This window comes from Cebus imitator, unplaced genomic scaffold (assembly GCF_001604975.1).
Source record: "Cebus imitator isolate Cc_AM_T3 unplaced genomic scaffold, Cebus_imitator-1.0 Scaffold72, whole genome shotgun sequence".
Taxonomy (NCBI): Eukaryota; Metazoa; Chordata; class Mammalia; order Primates; family Cebidae; genus Cebus; species Cebus imitator.
In genome coordinates this window covers 89,765-110,064 of record NW_016107387.1, presented here as the reverse complement: position 1 = coordinate 110,064, position 20,300 = coordinate 89,765, and the positions used below count along the sequence as shown (strand labels likewise).

The 20,300-nt window shown below is 48.5% G+C and overlaps 1 protein-coding gene across 1 annotated transcript in view; it reads left to right on the top strand.

The window, feature by feature from the left end:
- LOC108306453 (protoheme IX farnesyltransferase, mitochondrial) overlaps nucleotides 1–8,113 on the top strand; it is a 127,846-nt gene extending 119,733 nt beyond the window's left edge. The window contains exon 7 of the mRNA XM_017531380.2: nucleotides 6,231–8,113. Coding sequence (XP_017386869.1) covers nucleotides 6,231–6,634 — 404 coding nt within the window. The 3' untranslated portion in view covers nucleotides 6,635–8,113. The remainder of the gene's footprint in view (nucleotides 1–6,230) is intronic.
- Nucleotides 8,114–20,300: the final 12,187 nt, after the last annotated feature.

Here is a 20,300-nt window from a genome sequence, read left to right as displayed (position 1 = left end):
TCTATGTTCATAGACTAGCAAGTATTCGATGAACAGAAAAGAAGTGGACATTTCTTCCAAATATGGTTAAACCTAATATGTACAAAGATTCTGCAGGGTAAGGTAGGAAAATGGGAAGATACAGTTAAAAGAAGTAGAAAAGACATGGTTTGTGTGAGTGGATTGAAACTCAGAGACCAATTTTAGATCTCGGCTCACAAATGACTTCTTCCAGGAAGCCTTGCCTGACCTCTCGAGGCTGAATTAAGTGTTCTCCTGCGTGCACTAAGTAACATTCACCAGGGGCTGTAATCCGTTTTCCCTTTGTATTGTCTTTCTCCCTGGCCAGACACCAGCAGAGGACTTTGAGAACAGACTGTGTCTCTCTCTAGGGGCACGCAGTCCAGATGTGTTGTCATAGATGACAGACCCAATAAAAATGGACTGCTTTGGGAACTTGAGGCAGAGGAGATGAGTAGAATACTTATCTTGAAAGAAGGCAAGGTCTTTGAATTAGTCAATTGAGTGCTTTATGTTTACTCCACAAGGAACGTGGGTCCCACCACAGCCCCGGGACTAATTCAAGTCTTCCTGTTCTAGTTCACCTTATCTTGATGAAGAGAATAATTTGTTTTCATCTTTTATAGGAGGAGAGGCAGTTGAAGCATATCAAGTAAAACTGTGTGTGGGTGGTGGTTTTCTGATTACAATCCATTAAGGCTAGGCTGTGATTTCCAAAGCTCCTTCATTTGTGACATGAGCCAAACCCACACCCAATTTCCTCTTACAGAAAACAGCATGCTGCTCTCAGGAAAACGATTTCTTTAATTATGTTTATTTTAAGCAGAAGCATTACTGAAAAAGTGTATCGAGCAAAACAAAATACTTTGGTAGACACACACAAAAAAGGAGGGCTTTTGAGAAAGACAAGGAAAATCCCACATTTGGAGCTGCTTTTTTAACCGTTTTCCCAGCTGAGGTTGCTCTTTCTGAGCTATTTCTAGAGCAGAGCAGACACCAAGCTCTGAATGATCCGATTCCCTCCCCCATTTCTAAGTTATCACTGATGTTGTTTTTCTTAACAAAACACTTCCCCCTGTGCTTGTGGCTGTCATAACTGCAAACTCTTTGAATCTGAGACAGCTCATGAGCTGGGGCTGGGCTTCCTCTGTACATGGCATTCAAAGTCTCAGCATGACCCTACACCCCAAGACTAACACTTCCTCTTACCAGTCACTTTAAAATCGAGAAGTCGCTTTATTTTCCATCAAAATACAAAGAAATCTACTCGCATCACCCTGTTTCCTCCGTCAGTTGTACCTGGCCATCCCAACCTTTCCTCTGCCCTTTTTAATTCCCTAAGAGTACTCACTGCCAAGAAAAAAATGCCATCTGGTTGATAGTTTTGTTGTTAAAACAGATCGCTCTTTTTTTCAAGGTACTAGAAAATACATCCTCAATTTTTCTTTCAGCAGGACTTCCTCTACCCAGAGCATCCAACAGTCCACTGATGTTGGAATGCCACTAATTTGAGTCTGTGTGTGGCAACAGCTTTCTTTCTTTCTTTTTGTTTTTAAGAATTAGGGTCTTGCTCTGTCGCCCAGGCTGGAGTACAGTGGTGCAGTCACAGTTCACTGCAGCCTGGACCTGCCCAGCTCAAGCGATCCTCCCTCCTCAGCCTCCCAAGTAGGTCAGACTGTAGGCACATGGCACCTTACCTAACTTTTTTTTCTTTTATTTTTTTGTAAAGATGGGGTCTTCCTATGTTGTCCAGAATAACCAACCACATTCTAACAGAAGGTGCTAGTATCTTGTGCCAATAGTGCTGAATGTTATCAAGCAAATTAATCTTTCTCATCTTTAAGATGATGGTAATGATACCTCTAGGCGGGGTTGTTGTGAGGATTAGAAAGCATACATGTAATTGCCTGGCACATGACAGCCACAAGCATTTCAACCGAGATGTCTATTACGTACCTCAAACTTAAAACCCTACTGAAATAGGGATCGTAACTTAAAACAGTCACAAATAAAACTCTTCGTGTCTCTACCATGAGCACACTCACTGGTGTCTGTCCTCGGGGTTCTCCACCCGAGCGGGGAACCCCCCTCTGCCACCCCCACTCCCTGCTCTCCCCCTGCGCTAAGGGAAGACCTCACTCCTTATCTTGGTTTCCAGATGCCTTCCCAGTCCTGTCTTATACCTGTCCCTCACGGTAGCCTCTATGTTGTCCCAGAAGCCTACTGGGACCTTTCCCAGCATCTGATAGAGTTCTTCTTGCCATGAGTTGAGTCATGGCTTAAATGTCACCTGTGGAAAGGCCTTTCCTGAGCACTCAGTCTCACGGTACCCCGATTGCATCACCCTGTTTTGAGTCTAGTCTCTAAATAGCGATCAGCACTCTTTCTTGTGTTTATGTCCATCTCTCCCACTAGACTTTAAGCAGGACTTTGCCTTGATTGCCACTGCCTTTCCAGCACCCAGAATTGTGCCTACGTGTGAGACACCTGTCATCTGTTTACCAGGTTAATGGATTCAGTAAATAATAACTGCTCCTATTATCAGCATTAAAATTAAGTGTCTTTGCATGAACTAAGATATATACATATACATGTGTTATTTAAGGTTAAAAATGAATTTGGGGGATTTAACAGTAACCCTACTGAAATGGGGACCCTAAAATGAGGTCTTTGTTATATTTCCTCCCATACTGGAAGACTGAAAAGGAGTTGACTGACTTATGGAAGCCACAGAAAACTATTCATGGTTATAAAAGGAGGCCCTCATCCCTCTTAAATCATCTGCACCCACACAAGTTCCACTTGATAATGCTACAACTGCCCTGCCTGATAAACGTTAATTCAAATGATTAAGTTTCTGCCCAGAGCAATGTACATTAAAAATCCTCATTCTTTCTTTTAGATGACTTGCAAAGCCTGCCCCCCTAGTGTCTCTCTGCGTTCTCCACTGTTGAGGACTACAGATTAGAGATGAAAGGAGGAGCTGGTTCCTTCTCATGCTCATTGGCATTTGCACAAACAGGGGTCCCTCAGGGGCTTAGAGCCCCAGACTTATTTTCTGAAGTATTCTGCATTATGCAAAGTGCTCTGTCTCCTGGTGAGTTCTACCTAGCAGTAGCCCCAGGCTCTCTTTTTCTGAACTTTCCTGCAGACCAGGGGCTTCAAAGATCCTTATTACCTGAAGGAAGACTGTGGTCACAAATTCTCAACCTCTCTCCCTGTACAGCATGGCGCTTTCCAGGGTAGATTACGCAGTGGGTTGGTGAACTCTCAATTCTCTGCCAGGGACCCCATGGAGAAGGCAGTTCCAGAGGAGGGGATGGAGAAGGTAGACAGAGTCTTAAGAGTTTGCCTTACTGGTTGCTAAGCTAGTGTTGGGAAACGGCGATCTTGGGAATAACTTAGAGTTAAATCCATTTTTTTTTTCACATTGGCTCCTATTATGAGTTTGGGCACACTTTACTACAATATTAATTCATACATTCTATGTTCTGATGCCTGGAGATTCAAAGGAAAGTGAACATACCCTAAGAAGTTCACTTCGGGTAGGAAATGCAGACACATAACTGTCTGCCTGGACCCTGTGGCTGACTCAGGAATAGGTGTGCGTGGCAGATGCTCCCACTTGCTTATCACAGACCTTACCCACACCTGGCTGCCAGACCCCTCTTAGTGACTTTTCCCTTGGATGTCTCAAAGGCCCCTCAGACTGAACACACCCAAGGTCACACTCATGACCTCCTCTCCCTTCCTCCCTGCTTGTCTCAGTGAGTGGCTTCTCGATGGATCCGTAAGCCCAGGACTTGCTATTGATTCCTCCTCCCTCTCTCCTCCCCTTCTAATTGATAGCGCATGCACATCCTGTTCTTTTTGCCTTCCAAATTCATCTTCTTTGCATCTCCGCTCTCACCGTCCTGATCCTAACCACTGTCCTCCTTCATCCCCTCACTCCTCATCTCCTGATTGGTCCTTCCATACCTGCTGTAGGCCCGTTCAGTTTTCCCTTCACAAATAGGACTGCTTAGCACTGGTGCCCCTCCCCTCACCCCCTACACACATAGGTGCACACACTCACAGCAGAGGTACACATACACACACACAGGCACACATGTGCAGCACTCTTATGTGTTAAGATCCTTCCGTGGCTATCTGTGGCTTTTAGAATAGCAAAGTCAAGGCCAAGTGCAGTGGCTCATGCCTGTAATCTCTGCACTTTGAGAGGCTGAGGCAGGAGGATTGCTTGGGGCCAGGAGTTCAAGGCCAGGCTGGGCAACATGGCAAGACCCCATCTCTACAAACAATTGTTTTAAAAAATTATCTCTTTGGTGGCACGCACCTGTAGTGCCAGCTATTCAGGAGGCTGAGGCAGGAGGGTGACTTCAGCCTAAGAGATCGAGGCTGCAGTGAGCTGAGACCATGCCACCACACTCCAGCCAGCATTGTTCTGAAGAACGTTCCCTGTCGTTCTCAGCACTACAGCCAAGCCACACCACCTTCCTTTTATCATACAGTAAAATTGACCATATATATATGTAGTTCAATTACTCCTAACACGTGTTCATCTTTTTTCTTTATACTGACCACTCCTCAAACCTTCCGGCCCCAAGGCCTTTGTAAATACCGTCCCCTCCACCAGCCCTGACTTGACAAGGTCCCCCCTCCCTCCAGCTCAGCTCAGATATCCCTTTCTCAGAGAAGCCTCCTCTGGTCCCCTTGACTCAATCAGCTCCTCTTGTGTGTCTTCACTGCACCGTGCACTTTTCCTGACTGCATTTGGTGCGGTGACTTTAGAATCACTAGTGTGGCTCTTCATGTCCACCTTCGTGGTATCTCCAGTGCCTAGCACAGTGCTTGCCCCTTAGGAGGTGCCTGGGAAGCATTTTTTTTTTTTTTTTTTTTTTTTTTTTTGGCATGAGTACAAATCACCTATGCAGGAATAACGGGCCCCTGCTTCCAGTCCCCACCCCAGGGGGACTGTCTGTCTTAGGTGGTTTAGTGCATGTCATAGAGGGACCCTGGCTTGAAAATCAAGCAGCCTTGTGTGAATTGCTCTTCCACCTCTTTTTGGTGAACTTAATATTGTCTCATTTTTTCTTTTTCAATGAAGATTATAAATCTACCTCAAAATCCAATAGTCAAGATTAAATGGGGCAAACTAGGAGAGTAGGGTCTGTCACGTAATAGGAGTTCAGTGAACGGCAGCCTTCATTCCACCCATGGCAGTCTTTATTCCACCCATGTGGATGCTGGGGAGACTGTTCCAGGGAAAGGGGCAAAATGGTGCTCAGGGTATTAAGTGCTTGTTGAAAAATTACATAGCCATAGACAAGTTATCATTGTACTACAGGACCATTTTATCTTTATGGCCCATTTTATTTAACACGTGGTTTTCACACCTCCTGTTTGTGCTGTTGTGCCCGGCTCTGGGGGATGGGGAGAGGATGTGGCAGGCATGTGTCCTGGAAGCCTGGTGGTGCACTGGCGAAACCAGTAAACAGATCAGAGCCAGGGTGTGAAGCACGGGCCTGCAGGTACATCCAGCTCTGTCAGTGTTGAGCCAGGACCACTAACCGCCCTGGGAAGGGAGTCAAGGTTCACAGAACAGGCGGAGCAGACTTGCAGCGTCCTCCAGCCTGCAGCACTGCTTCCACCTCCCTGGAGCCACACGCCCAGGTCCCAGCGGGCAGAAATGGAGCTCAGCCTCTAGCACAGAGGTTGCACCCAGAGTGTTTCCCGCTTCTTTCCTTCCCACAATACGGGGAGGCATGAGGAGCATCAGGTGGGTAGGAGCCACAGATGCTAAGCCTCCTGCAGCGCAGGGAGCCCCCCTGTGAAGCAGGGTTTGAGCCCGACCCCACAGCCTCCTGCAGCACAGTCAGTCCCCCTGTGAAGTAGGGTCTGAGCTGGACCCCACAGCCTCCTGCAGCGCAGGCAGCTCCCCTGTGAAGCAGGGTTTGAACCCGACCCCACAGCCTCCTGCCCGCAGAGATGCGGGCACCTCCCAGATGCACCTCCCAGGTGCACGTGTCTCTGCGGAAGGATCTTAGCGCATCGGCTGCCCCACCCCGCCTGTCTCCCAGCCAGCCTGATGTAGGCAGGCAGCAATGAGAGTGCATGGTGGCAGCGCGTCTGACGTGCCAGGCAGGCTCTCCCAGGAGAGGAAACCATTCTTTGGGAATCTCAGGTGACGACTGCCTTTGTCTCCCTCTCCTTCCCTGACCCCTGCACAGGCGCGTTTCTCCTGGGAGGAATCCTCTACTCCTGGCAGTTTCCTCATTTCAACGCCCTGAGCTGGGGCCTCCGTGAAGACTACTCTCGGGGCGGCTACTGCATGATGTCGGTCACCCACCCGGGCCTGTGCCGACGCGTGGCACTGCGCCACTGCCTGGCCCTGCTGGCGCTGTCCGTGGCAGCCCCCGTCCTGGACATCACCACTTGGACCTTCCCCGTCATTGCCTTCCCCATCAATGCCTACATCTCCTACCTCGGCTTCCGCTTCTACGTGGACGCAGACCGCAGGAGCTCGCGGAGACTGTTCTTCTGCAGCCTGTGGCACCTGCCACTGCTGCTACTGCTCATGCTCACCTGCAAGCAGCGGCGCGGGGGCGGGGACCCGGGGCCCCCTCCCAGCTGAGTGCGCGGGGACGCTCACAGCTCCTTTCCCTCTGCTGCCAGGCGAGCGTGTTGTGGTAATTCTGGATCACAAGAAGAGAAATTGCTGGGTTTAGAACAAGATTATAAATGAATTTGGTGCTCAGTGATCACTTGACAGTTTTTTTTAAGAATAAAAGCCAAAATACTCCCCAAATAAGAAATGCATCAGCTCAGTCAGTGAATACAAAGAAGGAATATTTTTCCCTTTGAGGATCTTTCCACATCTCTTCTCCAACCCCACCCTCCATTCTGTTTCTGCTTCCATACATGGCTTCCTCTTTTGGCTCCGTCCTTACCCCCACACCACACACACTCCCCCTGCCGGGCGGAGTGTCACTTGGTGGCCAGACAGCGCGAGCCTTATAATCTGCTGTCTGTAGTTCTGTGAGCTCAGGTTCCTTGAGGGTCTTGTGGCACCCCCTTCCTGGTGATTGAGCCAGGGCCCGCATTTTTTGGTTTTCCCCACCCCACGCATTCTCAACCCCAGTCCTCCTAACAATAACAATAGCTGGGAGCCAGCTGCTGTGCACTGGGAATGGGGATTCCACATGCTTGCCTAAGGAGTCTCAGGGTGGACTGCCAGCCCCTGTTCTCCCTTCACCCCCATTGATGTGAGCATTTCAGAACTCCAGGGAGTCACAGGCATCTTTGTCATTCACGTTAACATACATACACTGTTGGAATCATTTCCTTCTGAAAGGGTAGCCCTGGACTTAATACCAGCCAGATACCTCTGGCCCCTGTCCCATTACTGTACCTCTGGAGACACCACTATGGGTTACTGTACCTCTGAAGTCACTGCTGTGGGCCGCCGCTCCTCTGCTACACAGCACAGCTTTTTCAAGGCTGTAGAGAGAAGGGATGTTAGGAAGGAGGGTGTGCTGGGCTAACCAGCCCACATAGCTCCCATTCGTGTCCCTTGGGTGAAAAACACATGTCCATGCTGATAGGTCCTAAATTCAGAAATTAGCCTGCACATGCCTAGTGGCTTTAAGAGCCAGAGAAGGGTTCTGGGAATTTTGTGAGTTAGCCTGTGGCCAGGCATCGCCTCAGGTACCAAATTCGGTTACCTGTAGCTCTTTAGTCCTTTGTACTCCCACAGGTCTGCAGAGTCCCATCTGCCCAAAGGTCTTGGAGTCAGACAGGACGTTTTCATTGCTCAGTCCCCCAGGGCACTGCTGGACTGTGAGGATTCATTGGTCAGGGTGGGAGAGTGGGACTTAACAACATTTAAACAGTCAAGAGTTCTCTCAAAAATGTCTAAAGGGATTGTAGGTAGATAACATCTGATCAGTTTCTACTGATCTGAAATATTCCCTCCTGGCTGCCCCCAGGTTATTTACTGTGGAGAACATTGCATAAGAATGTCTGGGAAAAGCCTCTACAACTTGTTACAGCCTTCAGATTTGTAAAATTCATTGATTCTCTTTTCCTCCCACAATAAAACGGTATACATGAACAGGAGTGTGTGTGCCGTCATTTCTAGTGAGCATTCCGTGCTGAGTTTGCAGTTCCTGGTGGAACTGATGACACTTGATGACGCCTTCAAGAGCTGGCAGAGGGCTTATGGGGAGGTCTATTTTGTTTTGTTTTGTAAATTTCACAAATTGTATATATTTATGAGGCAGTGAGGTGATGTTATGATTTATGAATACAATTGGAATAATGAAGTAAAGCTAATGAATGTATTTGTCACCTCAGATACGTGTGGTGAGAGCTTTCTTTTTTTTTTTTTGAGACGGAGTCTCGCTCTGTCGCCCAGTGGCATGATCTCGCCTCACTGCAACCTCCACCTCCCAGGTTCAAGCGATTCTCCTGCCTCAGCCTCATGAGTAGCTGAGATTACAGGCGCATGGAACCACGCCTGGCTGATTTTTATATTTTTAGTAGAGAAGGGGTTCCACCATGTTGGTGAGGCTGGTCTCAAACCCCTGACCTCGTGATCCGCCTGCTTCAGCCTCCCAAAGTGCTAGGATTACAGGCATGAGCCACCACTCCCAGCGGTGAGAACATTTTTAATATACTCAGTAATTTTGAAATTGTAATACACTGTTATTTACTACATTCGCACAGTGCATGATGTATCTCAAAGGGAGAAGACATACTCGTCCTCACTGACTTTGTACCCTTTCACCATCACGCCCCCATTCCGTTCAAGTCCCAGCCTCTGTAACCACCATTCTGCTCTCTGCTTCAAGTTTGATTATTTTGGATTCCACATATAAGTAAGAACATGCAATATTTATCTTTCTGTGCCTTATTAAGTCAAGAACTTTCACCTTTTCACTTAAAAGAGGCACTTTGTGGCTTCTCTGACATCTATAGATTGGCAGCATCACTACTCTTGAGCTGTGAGGCCATGATTCTGCAAAATAAAGATTACTGAGCACAAGCTCTGCTATGCCATCACAGTTGGATTTGATAACCGGGATGGCTGCTAAGTGACTCATGAGTGGGGCAGTATTTAGCATGGTGCCACTGGACAAAGAGAGAATTCAGGTCCTGAGCAGATGACGCTAGATTGCAACACACTACTAAGTACGGCACACAATCTAAAACTTAGGAATGTTTATTTCTGTAATTTTTCATGTAATAGTTTTGGCTCTTGGTTGACCATGCATAACTGAAACAGTGGAAAGAGAAACTGCAGAGAAGGGGGAACTGCTGTACATCCCTGCCTGCCAAGAGAAGTGAGGGCAGTATACCTGCTTCTTGTTGGAAACCCAAATATAATTGACCGGCTAGACAGATTACACTTTTCAGCATCTTTTGGCCACTTATTTCCTAACAAGCTATAAATGTGAAGATATATTCTGGAATAAAGAGGTTCTCATGTTCACTCACTAATTCAGAGTCCATCACTCAGTGGCTGGACTCCGTCATGCACATCACAGAGCATCTGAGTGGCAAGGCATCCACCGGCGTGTGACAGCAGTGTGCTTGCATTCCCATCATGCCACACTCCTCACTCGTCAGCTTGCATGGGGCCACCAGCTTGAGCCCTCTGAAAATCCCATCTGAGCACTGCTCATCTCCTCTACCACCACCAGGTTGGTTGAACCACCCATCTATCTCTCCGTGGCACATGCCTGCAAGACTCTTAATTTATTTTCTTCTTTGCCCAGCCTTGTCTGTTTTTCACACGGCAGCAAGCATGATCCCTAAGCTACCAGGCAGATCCTGCCATTCCCATTCTCCACCCTGTAATTGCTTCCCAAATGGTCCCATGCAATCTGGTCCTGCTCCCCTCTCTGATCTTGAAAGTGCCCTCTTGGCACATCTACCATTCTGCCTACAGATCTCCACACTTTTCCTCAATACTCAAGCACACCCACTGTGGGGTATTCATATTAATAACTCCTGTTCCCTCTGTGTAGGGGCCTCATTTTGTTGAGATGACACCTCCTTAGAGAGGCCTTTTTTGGCCACCTTATCAAATAGCACCCTTGTCCCACCCCCAGTGCTTATTACTTCCTTGCTGTGCTTTGCTTTTTATTTTTTTTAATAGAGATGGAGTCTCGCTCTGTTGCCCAGGCATAATCTCAGCTCACTGCAACCTCCGCCTCCCAAGTTCAAGCAATTCTCCTGCCCCAGCCTTCTGATTAGCTGTGATTACAGGTGCCACCGTGCTCAGATAATTTTGTATTTTAGTAGAGATGAGGTTTCTCCATGTTGGTCAGGCTCGTCTTGAACTCCTGACCTCAGTTAACACTAATTCATGTTCTGTGTCTGTTTACATATCTCATTATTTAATGTCTGTCCTCCCCCTGGAATATAAGTTCCACGAAGGCAAGGACTGTATCTTTGCATCGCTTTATCTTCAGCTTCTAGAATAATGCTTAGCACAGAGTAGGGGCTCAATAAATGCTTCTTCCTCAGTAAATAAAAGAATAATCCCATCTGGGTTATGTGAGGTCCCTGTGGTCAGAGGGTAACAGCCTGTTAGCCTGGGATAAAGAATGAATGGGTTTGGAAAGGTATTGATGACCTGTGGTTCTATGAGAAAAGATGGCTTCCACATAGTCCTTATCTGGCTGGTGCAATCACTGCTCCCCACCCCCAACTTCAGGACTCTGTGCCCAGGCTGCATCAGCCAGAACATGCTCCACTGCCTTCAGGTCACTACCCCCACAGCTTCAACTGTTTCTGGAATTACCTTTTCTGTCTTCAAGCTTCCACCCCACCCTGCCACTGCCATTCCTGCCATATTCATCTCCCATAGCACCTATTAATATGTCATATACACATTTCACTTGTTATTGACTACCTACCACCACTGAACTGTAAACTGAGTAGGGTGGAAACATCTGTTTCTCACTGCTATGTCCACAGGCACCTAGAACAGAAGAAAACCCATAAATGACCACGTGATGGATGCTCCATCAATGATCCAAGGAACGAGTACCTTTTATGGCATGGTGGGAGGTGGAGGTGGCGGGAGCACTTCAAGGTGGGGAGATTGGCACACGGCTGGCTGTCCCTTGTGACTGAATCTGGGACAGATGCAACTTTCTGCCGGCTTTGTAAGGAAAACTGCCAGAGTTGAACCAAGGCAAGTGCCTCTTCCTGGTTTCACACATTCATCAGTCTTTGTCTTCCGAATTGTAAATTTTCATCATTTTCTTTGTCTTCGGGGTACCTTGACCTAACTACTTAGTAACAGCTTTCGGCCCAGTAAATTAAGTTGTATTCTTGACCAAAATTTTGGCTTCTTAAATACATTAGCGGAGAAACTAGTGTCTGTCTCCATCTTCATCCCTCATCATCTTCCACTAAAGGCACTGCTTTAACTCATTCCCACCAGATAGGAGCCCAGGCGGCACATCCTGAGCACTCACATCATGCATCCAGGTCACTGTAAATGAGGGAAACTCTCCCAGTTTATAAATTGGGGACCTGCCTGTGAAGTAAAAGCCAAGACAGTGGGGGACCCCCAGATGCAGAGACGGTCAAGAGGGCAGGTGCGCTCCATTTAGGAAACAAGGGATCCAGGGTCCTGGGAAAAGCCTGTCTTTCCTCACCAACAGGCAGCCAGGGGGCGCTGCAGGCTGGGGCGCTGTGAAGCTGCTGTGGGCTGAGGGCTCCTCACTCCGTAAAGCTGGGGACAGAGCTGGGGATTCAGGAGAGCGCAGGGCAAGGACAATACAGGGCACGGTGGATGAGGCAAAGCAAAGTTCTTGGTTGAATAACCTCACCCCACCCCAAATGTCCAAAGAGAGGCAAGGTGACCAGGACAGTCTGGAGAAGATGAGCCAGACACATCAAACAAGGCCCCCAGCCCTCCCCAGCTTCAACAAACACAGAAAGCAAGGAACCAAAAACCAACACAGAGACCCAGTGAGAGGAGTGCCACCTTCCGCCCACCAGTCAGCTATCCTGTGCCCACTGAGCACGAGGTTATGTGCGAGGCCTCGTGTAGGGGAGAGAGATGCACCCGGATACCCCCAGCCCCCAGGAGCTCACTCTGGAGATTTCCCAGAGAGGCAGTGCAGCCATGGGGTGGGAGTAGAAGGAGCCTTCCCCTTCCCCCGACCCCCTGCCACCAGCCGTTCCTAACTCAGAATCCTCCAACCTTGCCTGTGCTAATCCCGGACCCGCCACCTGACTTAGGGCAGCCTTTGTGCAGCCTGGTTGAGGGCTTCTCCATGATCCTGGCTCTCATGTCCTTTGATCTGGCTCTCACGGTCCTTCCTTCCGGGCTCCCTCTCTGGCACAAGGCTGGTCTGGCCATACACCCTGACTCTAGAAGAGGACTTGAGCCAAACTGAGTACTCAGCCCAGCCCACAGCTTTTTTTTTTTTTTTTTTTTTTTTTTTTTTTTTTTAAAAAATTTTTTTTTTTTTTTTTTTTTTTTTTTTTTTTTTTTTTTTTTTTTTTTTTTTTTATGAGATAGTCTAGTGTCTACGCATCACCGCAGTTGTGTTTCTGTGTCTCAAAGGAAATCGTTCAGCACAGGCGGCTGGTCATTAGGCCGGACACTAGCAGTGTTTGGAGACTGGGAGGAGGAGAGAAGGCACTTTGGGCAGACAGCAGGGTGAAGGGGGCATTGGTGTTTGGGGATTTGCAGTTCCGCATGGCTGGAGTGTAGGGACCTGGAAGGGCTGGAGTGTGAGATTGAAGAGAGAAGTAGTAGAGGGATCAGGTCTGGCCAAATATATTTTGCCCAACGAAGTCGTCTGGGCTTTACCGTAAGGGGAATAGGGAGCCACTGAAGAGTAAAGCTGGAAAGTAGCATGGTCGTGTTTGTGCTTTAGAAAGAAAATCCAAGCCACAGAGCAGAAGGTGGATGGGAAGAACTGGGAAGACCAGAGGAGCAATAATGGGTCTGGATCTGGGCCAAGGAGGGAGAGGCGGAGCAGAGGAAACCCCCAGGGTTGGCTGGGGTGAGAGAAGATCCTGGGATATTCCCGGGGTCCCAGCTTGAGGACAAGGTGGTGCCTTTGCTCGAGAGTACCCCTTACATTTCTCATGTCCCTTTCTCTCCTTTTGCCTGTGGTCACCAATATCTCAATGGCTGGTCTCACCTCTAGTGGAAGACCCAGGCTGCCTCAGCCTGGCCCCCACCCCCTCATGCTCACATCATCCTGCCTCCCCCAACACTGCAGACCCCTGGCCACCCAAGCCTCTGTGTGGAATGTCCACACTGTCTGGCACTTGGGAAATAGCTTCCCTGGCCAGTCCCAGCTGCAGTCTCCTGCTATGGTGTGGTGTGCTGAACGACCAGCTCGTTGAAGACAAGGTTCATTGCCTTTGCACTAACAGAATGGCCCCGGGTTCCCATCAGTCAACTGCCTCTGCCTGGAAGGTGCTCAAAGCTGAAACTCCTCCAATTTTTCTCTCCATCTAAGTCTCTCCAACCTGAGTAACCCACCAACCAATTCTGAAAGAAGGTCTGAATTCATTTGACAAATAGAATGGGATTGCTTGCCTTAAAGCTGACCCAAACTGTGGCTGATGTCCAGCACCCTTGCACAACCATTTGACACTTACTCACCTCCAAAATATAAATGATCTCTCCAGAACCAGACAAGCAGAAAAACGTCTTCCCTGCGAAGCCCATTGTCTGTTTGTATACAGCCATTCCCATACACTTTGTCCTCATGAGCGGACCATTAGCCAACCTTCCTGTATCCATCTGGACACATAATTGCAAGTGACAGGATTTCCAACTAAAACTGAATTGATCAAAGGAAGGGATGTGTTGCTTCACATAGCTGGAAATTGAGAAGTACACTGACTTCAACCAAGACTTGATCCTGGGCACAGCTCCTGGTAAGCTCTCTCCCCTTAAGACACCGAGACCCCTTAAACAAGTATTCATTCCTTTATTTCTCTGTATTTGGCTATCTTGGGTCAGGTACCGTTTCAGGTACTGGGAATGCAGCAGTGAACAGAACCCGCAGACATCACTGCCCTCGGGCCTATATCTCTAGAAAAAAATCCAGGAGACCTGGTAACTGTGGAGTGGAGAACTGCCTGGCTGGGAGAGGCTTCTTACTCAAACCTAGTAAGAAAGAGGAAATCTGGGAATTGAGATGCAGGCCCTAATTGGTCTGATTCAGGGTTGGTGCCCATTTTTGATTCACTGAGCCTGGCTCAAGTCAATCAGAGGCTGCATGCAGAAAACAGTCATCCCTTCCCACGAATAACGATTTAGGAAATGTGGTAGGATGAGGGTGGAGGAAAGGGAAATTCCCTCCGGTTTGGTCATCAGAGACTTTGGGGTCAGGAGCTCTGAGGAAGTGGCCCCAGGGCCTTGGAGAGGAGTGCCAGCCAAGGCTGGGCCCAGCTCCTCTCCAGACTCTCAGACTCTCCCACCCACAGCCAAGAGGCAAGGCTGCCCTGAGCATTTTACACCTATGATCCCAGCTCATTGTAAGGAAAGACCACATTTATATACAGTCCCAGATTAAGGTCAGCCTGTTACAAGGCCATTAACACGAAGACAACCCAGGACATTTTACTACCTGCTCTTTAAACCAAATCCACCATAACCCCTGGGATTTCCCAAGCCAGCGCCATGTTCAGGGAGTACAGAGCCACGGTCAGGCCAAATCCCATCACGAGCACCTGAATCAGCACCTTTAAACTTCTGGAACTTTCTTCTCGAAATAAAATGTTGCTTGGAAGCCACTTCCACTTTCTTAGGAATCCTTTAAGGAAAACCCTTTGGGGTTGAAGAGCCAGAAATGAGCTAGCAATGTAAAAAATAATTTTCATTTCAGTCCCATGCCCTGAATTTATGTGGCGCATAGAAAGTGAGGCCACCAAATTCTCCCTGTCCCCAAGCCTGCTGGGGGTCCAGCTCATGCCCAGACACTTCAGGAAAGAGGAAAGCATCTGCCACAAGCAAGGCTCCCGCTGCCCGGGAAATGGTCCTCTTCCTCAGAATTGTCCCTGCTCCCTCATCTAGAAAGGGACACTTGGCATTCTCCACGAGGCATTTTCATGCTAATGTGTTTAGTCAAAAAGAGAAGCCCAAACAGATGTGGGCCATTTGGCAGGGATGTAGTTCATTTGTTAGCAAGTGCAAAAGGCTCGTTGGCAGGATATTAAATATTACCTTGGCTATTCACAAACACTTCATATTTCAAGAATGGAAGGGAGGCGAGGGCTGCATCCAATAAAACAGCCTTTGTCAGAGGCAGAAAGAGGCAAACATTTGATAAATCTATGTCGTTGTGCCCAGAGATCAAAGGCCCTAACATATGTATTTGGGCAACTGGCATTCCAGCAGACAACTATAACAAACTGAGGTTGGGACAGCTGGAGAAAAAGAATTAGCCAGTTCTAATCCGTCATTAGCTGGGCCTCGGGAGAGGTGGGCGGGTGTCCTGACTGAGTTCTCAGAGAGGTAGAGGAAAGAGACGAGGCGGGAAGGGGGCTCCTTCCAGGCTCTGGGTTGTGCCCATGGTGCCATCTGGTCCTGAACCTGCTCCAACATGGTGGCCACTTCTAGACGAACATGAGTAGTGACAGCCTCGCAGCCCCCAGTGTCAAAAGACAAAATGCACTGGGCTGTTGGGCACAGCTGGAAACCAGGGTAGCCAACATGGTTTGTGGAAGGTCCCAGGCTAGCCCAGGACCTACTGGGTCTCTGCTGCCCCTCACCCCGGTCATTTTCCTACTCTTCCACAGCCTACCCCTTTTTCCCTCCTGCCTTCACTGCTTTCTCTCCAGCCGTGGATGCATCTGTGGTTCTAAGCTGGAACCACCTGTGTCTCTGGAAAGACCCTGAAAGCCCCGTCTACCAGCTCCTGTTACCATACCTAAAGTGTTCACCAGTGCAGGCATGCTTCAGCATGGACGTGCCCTCTGCAGCCAGCCTCTGGTGAAGGGCTCATGTGCTGTTGGGCAAAGTGGTCCCTAAGGTTTCAACAGGATGGTTCAGGTTCACTGAGAACCAAGAGTCAGGTGATACCTGGAAGCGGGTGTGTGGGAAAGACTCACTTCCAATCCAAGCAGACCCTTCACAATCGGTGGGTGCCAGGGGCGAGCTGGGCTTCTTTGTGTCAAAGAAAAGGCCGTGTGCTCTCTCTCTACCTGGTTCCCACTCCAGCTGCCCCCAGCCCTGTCCCCACCCCTCTGCCTGCATCCTGACATCTTACTGCTTCACTGTGTCATGCTCACTTGGCAAAATCCTCAACCACCGGGGAGAGCCAACTTTGCCTACTCACACCTGCGCTTGACCAACTGCAGGCATCAGGGAAACACACGGACCGGCCTCACAGCCACTCAGAGTCCAGGCCAGGTGCCCTCTCTCATCTTTACATTCCACACATGGCCCTCTCTGCTCAGACCCTGCTCCTCCTCCCCACCCCCTGGCTCTCTGATCCCATGGTGAGCTGACCCTCTCCTTGTGCATTTCACTCATCTCCTCATCCTCTCAGACACTGCTCCAGAAGCCCTCCTCCCTCTCCTATAAAGCCAATTTCTTATTTTCTATTGGATCTTTCTCACAAACTTAAAAAATACTATTTTACCCATTTTAAGAGAAAACAAGACAACCGGAAACCCTCCTGATTCCTCTTCCCCTGCTGGCCACCATATTTCTTTGCTCACGTCTGCAGCAGAATTTGCAAGAGTTGTCTACACTTACTCTTTTCAGGTACCTCGGTGTCAGCCTGCTCCGGCTGCTGTAACAAAATGCCATTGATTGGTGACCCAAGCCACAGAAATGTATTTTCTCACAGTTCTAGAGGCTTTTCAGAAAAGACTTTTCGGGATTTTCAGAAAATCTCGCTGACTATATCTTCAGAGTATTTTCAGTACCCAACCACATGTGTAAGTCCAAGATCAAGGTTTGGTCCTATTCACTTTCTGCCGAGAGCCCACCTCCTGGCTTATAGGCAATTGAGGCACACTGTCCTCCCTGGCCTTTCTTCCCAGCATGCTCCTGGATTAAGCCAGAGCAAGCCTTTTGGTGTCTCTTTCTTTTGAGTTTTTAGTACAGGGGCTCACTCTATTGCCCAGGCAGGAGTGCAGTGGTGCAATCACAGCTCACTGCAGCCTCAGACTACCCAGGCTCAGATGATTCTTCTGCCTCAGCTTCCAAGTAGCTGGGACTACAGGCATGTGCACCATGCCTACCCAGCTAATTTTTTTGTACTTTCAGTAGAGACAGTGTCTCCCCATGTCCCTCAGACTGGTCTCAAACTCCCAGGCTCAAGGGATCCATCTGCCTCAGCCTCCCAAAAGTGCTGGGAATGCAGGGGGGAGCCACCACATCTGGCCTTTGCTGTCTCTTTAAAAGGACGCTAATCCTATTAGGTCAAGGCCCCACCCTCACGACCTCATTTAACCCTAATTACTTCCTCACACCAAACATAGCCACCCTGAGGATTCAGGCCTTAAGGAATGAATCTGGGGGCAACACAAACATTTAGCCCCCAACATCTTGCTCTCATGCTCTCTTCAACCCTCCAAACAGGCTCCTGCCCCCACCAGTCTGCTGTAAGGGCTCTTGTCAAGATCACGCCTGGCCTCCACGCTGCTAAATCCAATGGCTGAGTCTTTACGATACCATCTTACTTGGCCTCTGAGCAGCACTTCACCCTGCTGAGTAGTGTCTCCTGCTTAATTCATTTTCTTCTCTTGGCTTCTGGTACACCATGCTCCTTACTTTTCTTCCTACTTCACGATTTGCTCCTTGTCATTGTCAGCCTGATTTACTGGTTCTCTCTCAATCTCTTAATGTTGGAGGGCTTTCTTTTCTTTTCTTTTCTTTTTTCTTTTTTTTTTGGTGACAGTCTCACTCTTGTTGCCCATGCTGGAGTGCAATGGCATGATATCGGCTCACTGCAACCTCTGCCTCCCAGGTTTAAGCAATTCTGCCTCAGCCTCCCGAGTTGCTGGGATTACAGACACCCACCACCACACCTGGCTGATTTTTGTACTTTTAGTAGAGATGGGGTTTCACCATGTTGGCCAGGCTGGTCTTGAACTCCTGACCTCAGGTGATTCACCCACCTCAGCCTCCCAAGGTGCTGGGATTACAGGCGTAAACCATTATGCCTGGCCTGATGATGACATCCTGTCTCAAGACTGTAAATACCAGCTGGGTGCAGTGGCACTTTGGGAGGCCAAGGCAGGTGGATCATGAGGTTAGGAGTTTGAGACCAGCCTGGCCAACATGGTGAAACCCCGTCTTTACTAAAAATACAAAAAAATTAGGCTTGGTGGTAGGCGCCTGTAATCTCAGCTCCTCAGGAGGCTGAGGCAGAATTGCTTGAACCCGAGAGGCAGAGGTTGCAGTGAGCCAAGACCACACCATTGCACTCCAGCCTGGGCAGCAGAGTGAGACTCCGTCTCAAAAAAAAAAAAAAAAAACTGTAAATACCACCTAGATGTTAAGCAACTCCCAAATGTGCCTCTCCAGCTTAGGTTTTTACAACCATCTCCAGACTTGTCCATCCAACTGCCCCTTCAGCATTTCCATTGAAATGCCTGAAAGACGTTGCAAACTCACCATGCCCCAGGTGGACTCCTGATCTTCCCCCGAGATCTTCCCTACCTGGAACCTTCCACATCTTTGTTGATAGCAACTCCATTCTTTCATTTGTTCAGCTCAATTCTTTACACTCTCCTGTCTTTCTCTCGTATCCCAATTTTTCAGGAAATCCCGCTGACTGTATCTTCAGCGTGTATCCAGAACCCAGCTACTTCTCACTTCTCGTTATCTGCCTAACTCCCATCATCTCTTGCCTGTGTTGCTCCAACAGCTCTCTTTCCTTCCAGGCTTGCCCTCTTATGTATGGCCTATTCTTCTATTCTTTTTTTTTGAGATGGAGTGTCGCTCTATCACCCAGGCTAGAGTGCAATGGCACGATCTTGGCTCACTGCACCTCCGCCTTCCCGATTCAAGTGATTCTCCTGCCTCAGCCTCCCAAATAACTGGGATTACAAGCACCTACCACCATGCTGGCTAACTTTTTTATTTTTAGTAGAGATGAAGTTTCACCATGTTGGCCAGACTGGTCTTGAACTCCTGACCTCAAATGATCCGTCTGCCTCAGCCTCCCATAGTGCTAGGATTACAGGCCTGAGCCACTGCGCCTGACTTCTTATGATTTATTCTTTTTTTTTTTTTTTTTTTTTTTTTTTTTTTTTTTTTTTTTTTTTTTTTTTTGAGATGGAGTCTTGCTCTTCTCCAGGCTGCAGTGCAGTGGCATGATCTTGGCTCACTGCAACCTCCATCTCCCAAGTTCAAGTGATTCCCCTGCCTCAGGGTTTCACCATGGCTAGGTGGTCTCGATCTCCTGACCTTGTGATTCACCCGCCTCGGCCTCCCAAGTGCTAGGATTACAGGCGTGAGCCACCACACCTGGCCCTCTTATGGTTTATTCTTAATACCACAGCTAGAGAGATAATTTAAAATCAGCATATCATGTCACTTCCCAGTTCTGCTCCCTGCCATGGTTCAGGTAAATGGTTAGCTCACTTGGTATGAAGGACCTACAGAGTCCTACAGGATGAATACGCACGACCTATCTGACCCCATTTCCCAGTGCTCTCTTCCTTGCTGTCTTCACATCAGCCATGCTGGCCACCTTCCTGTTCTTCACACAAACTGGGTGCACTTTGGCCTGGACCTGTCCCTCGTTCTGGGAGTCTCTTCTCCAGATAACCACATGGCCCAGGTCCTCTTCTACAAACCATGGCCATCCTTTAAATTCTGCAATCTAACTCTGCCTCTTTCTCTCAATCACCACCCTCCCTTAGCTTGTTCTGCTTCCCCACCATAGCACCCTAACACATCATAAAATGTTTCTTTCTTTCTTTTTTGAGATGTAGTCTCCCTCTATTGCCCAGGCTGGAGTGCAGTATGGCAATCTCACTCACTGTAACCTTCACCTCCTGGGTTCAAGCGATTCTCCTTCCTCAGCCTGCCAAGTAGTTGGTACTGCAGGCATGGACCACCATGCCTGGCTAGTGTTTTTGTAACTTTTTTAGTAGAGACAGGGTTTCACCATATTGGTCAGACTGGTCTTGAACTCCTGACTTCATGATCCTCCTGCCTCTGCCTCTCAAAGTGCTGGGATTACAGGTATGAGCCACCGCCCCCAGCCCATGAAATTTTTCTCTTCATTATGTTATAGGTTGTCGATATTCCTCATCCACTCCTTTCATTACTAGATTGTAAGTAC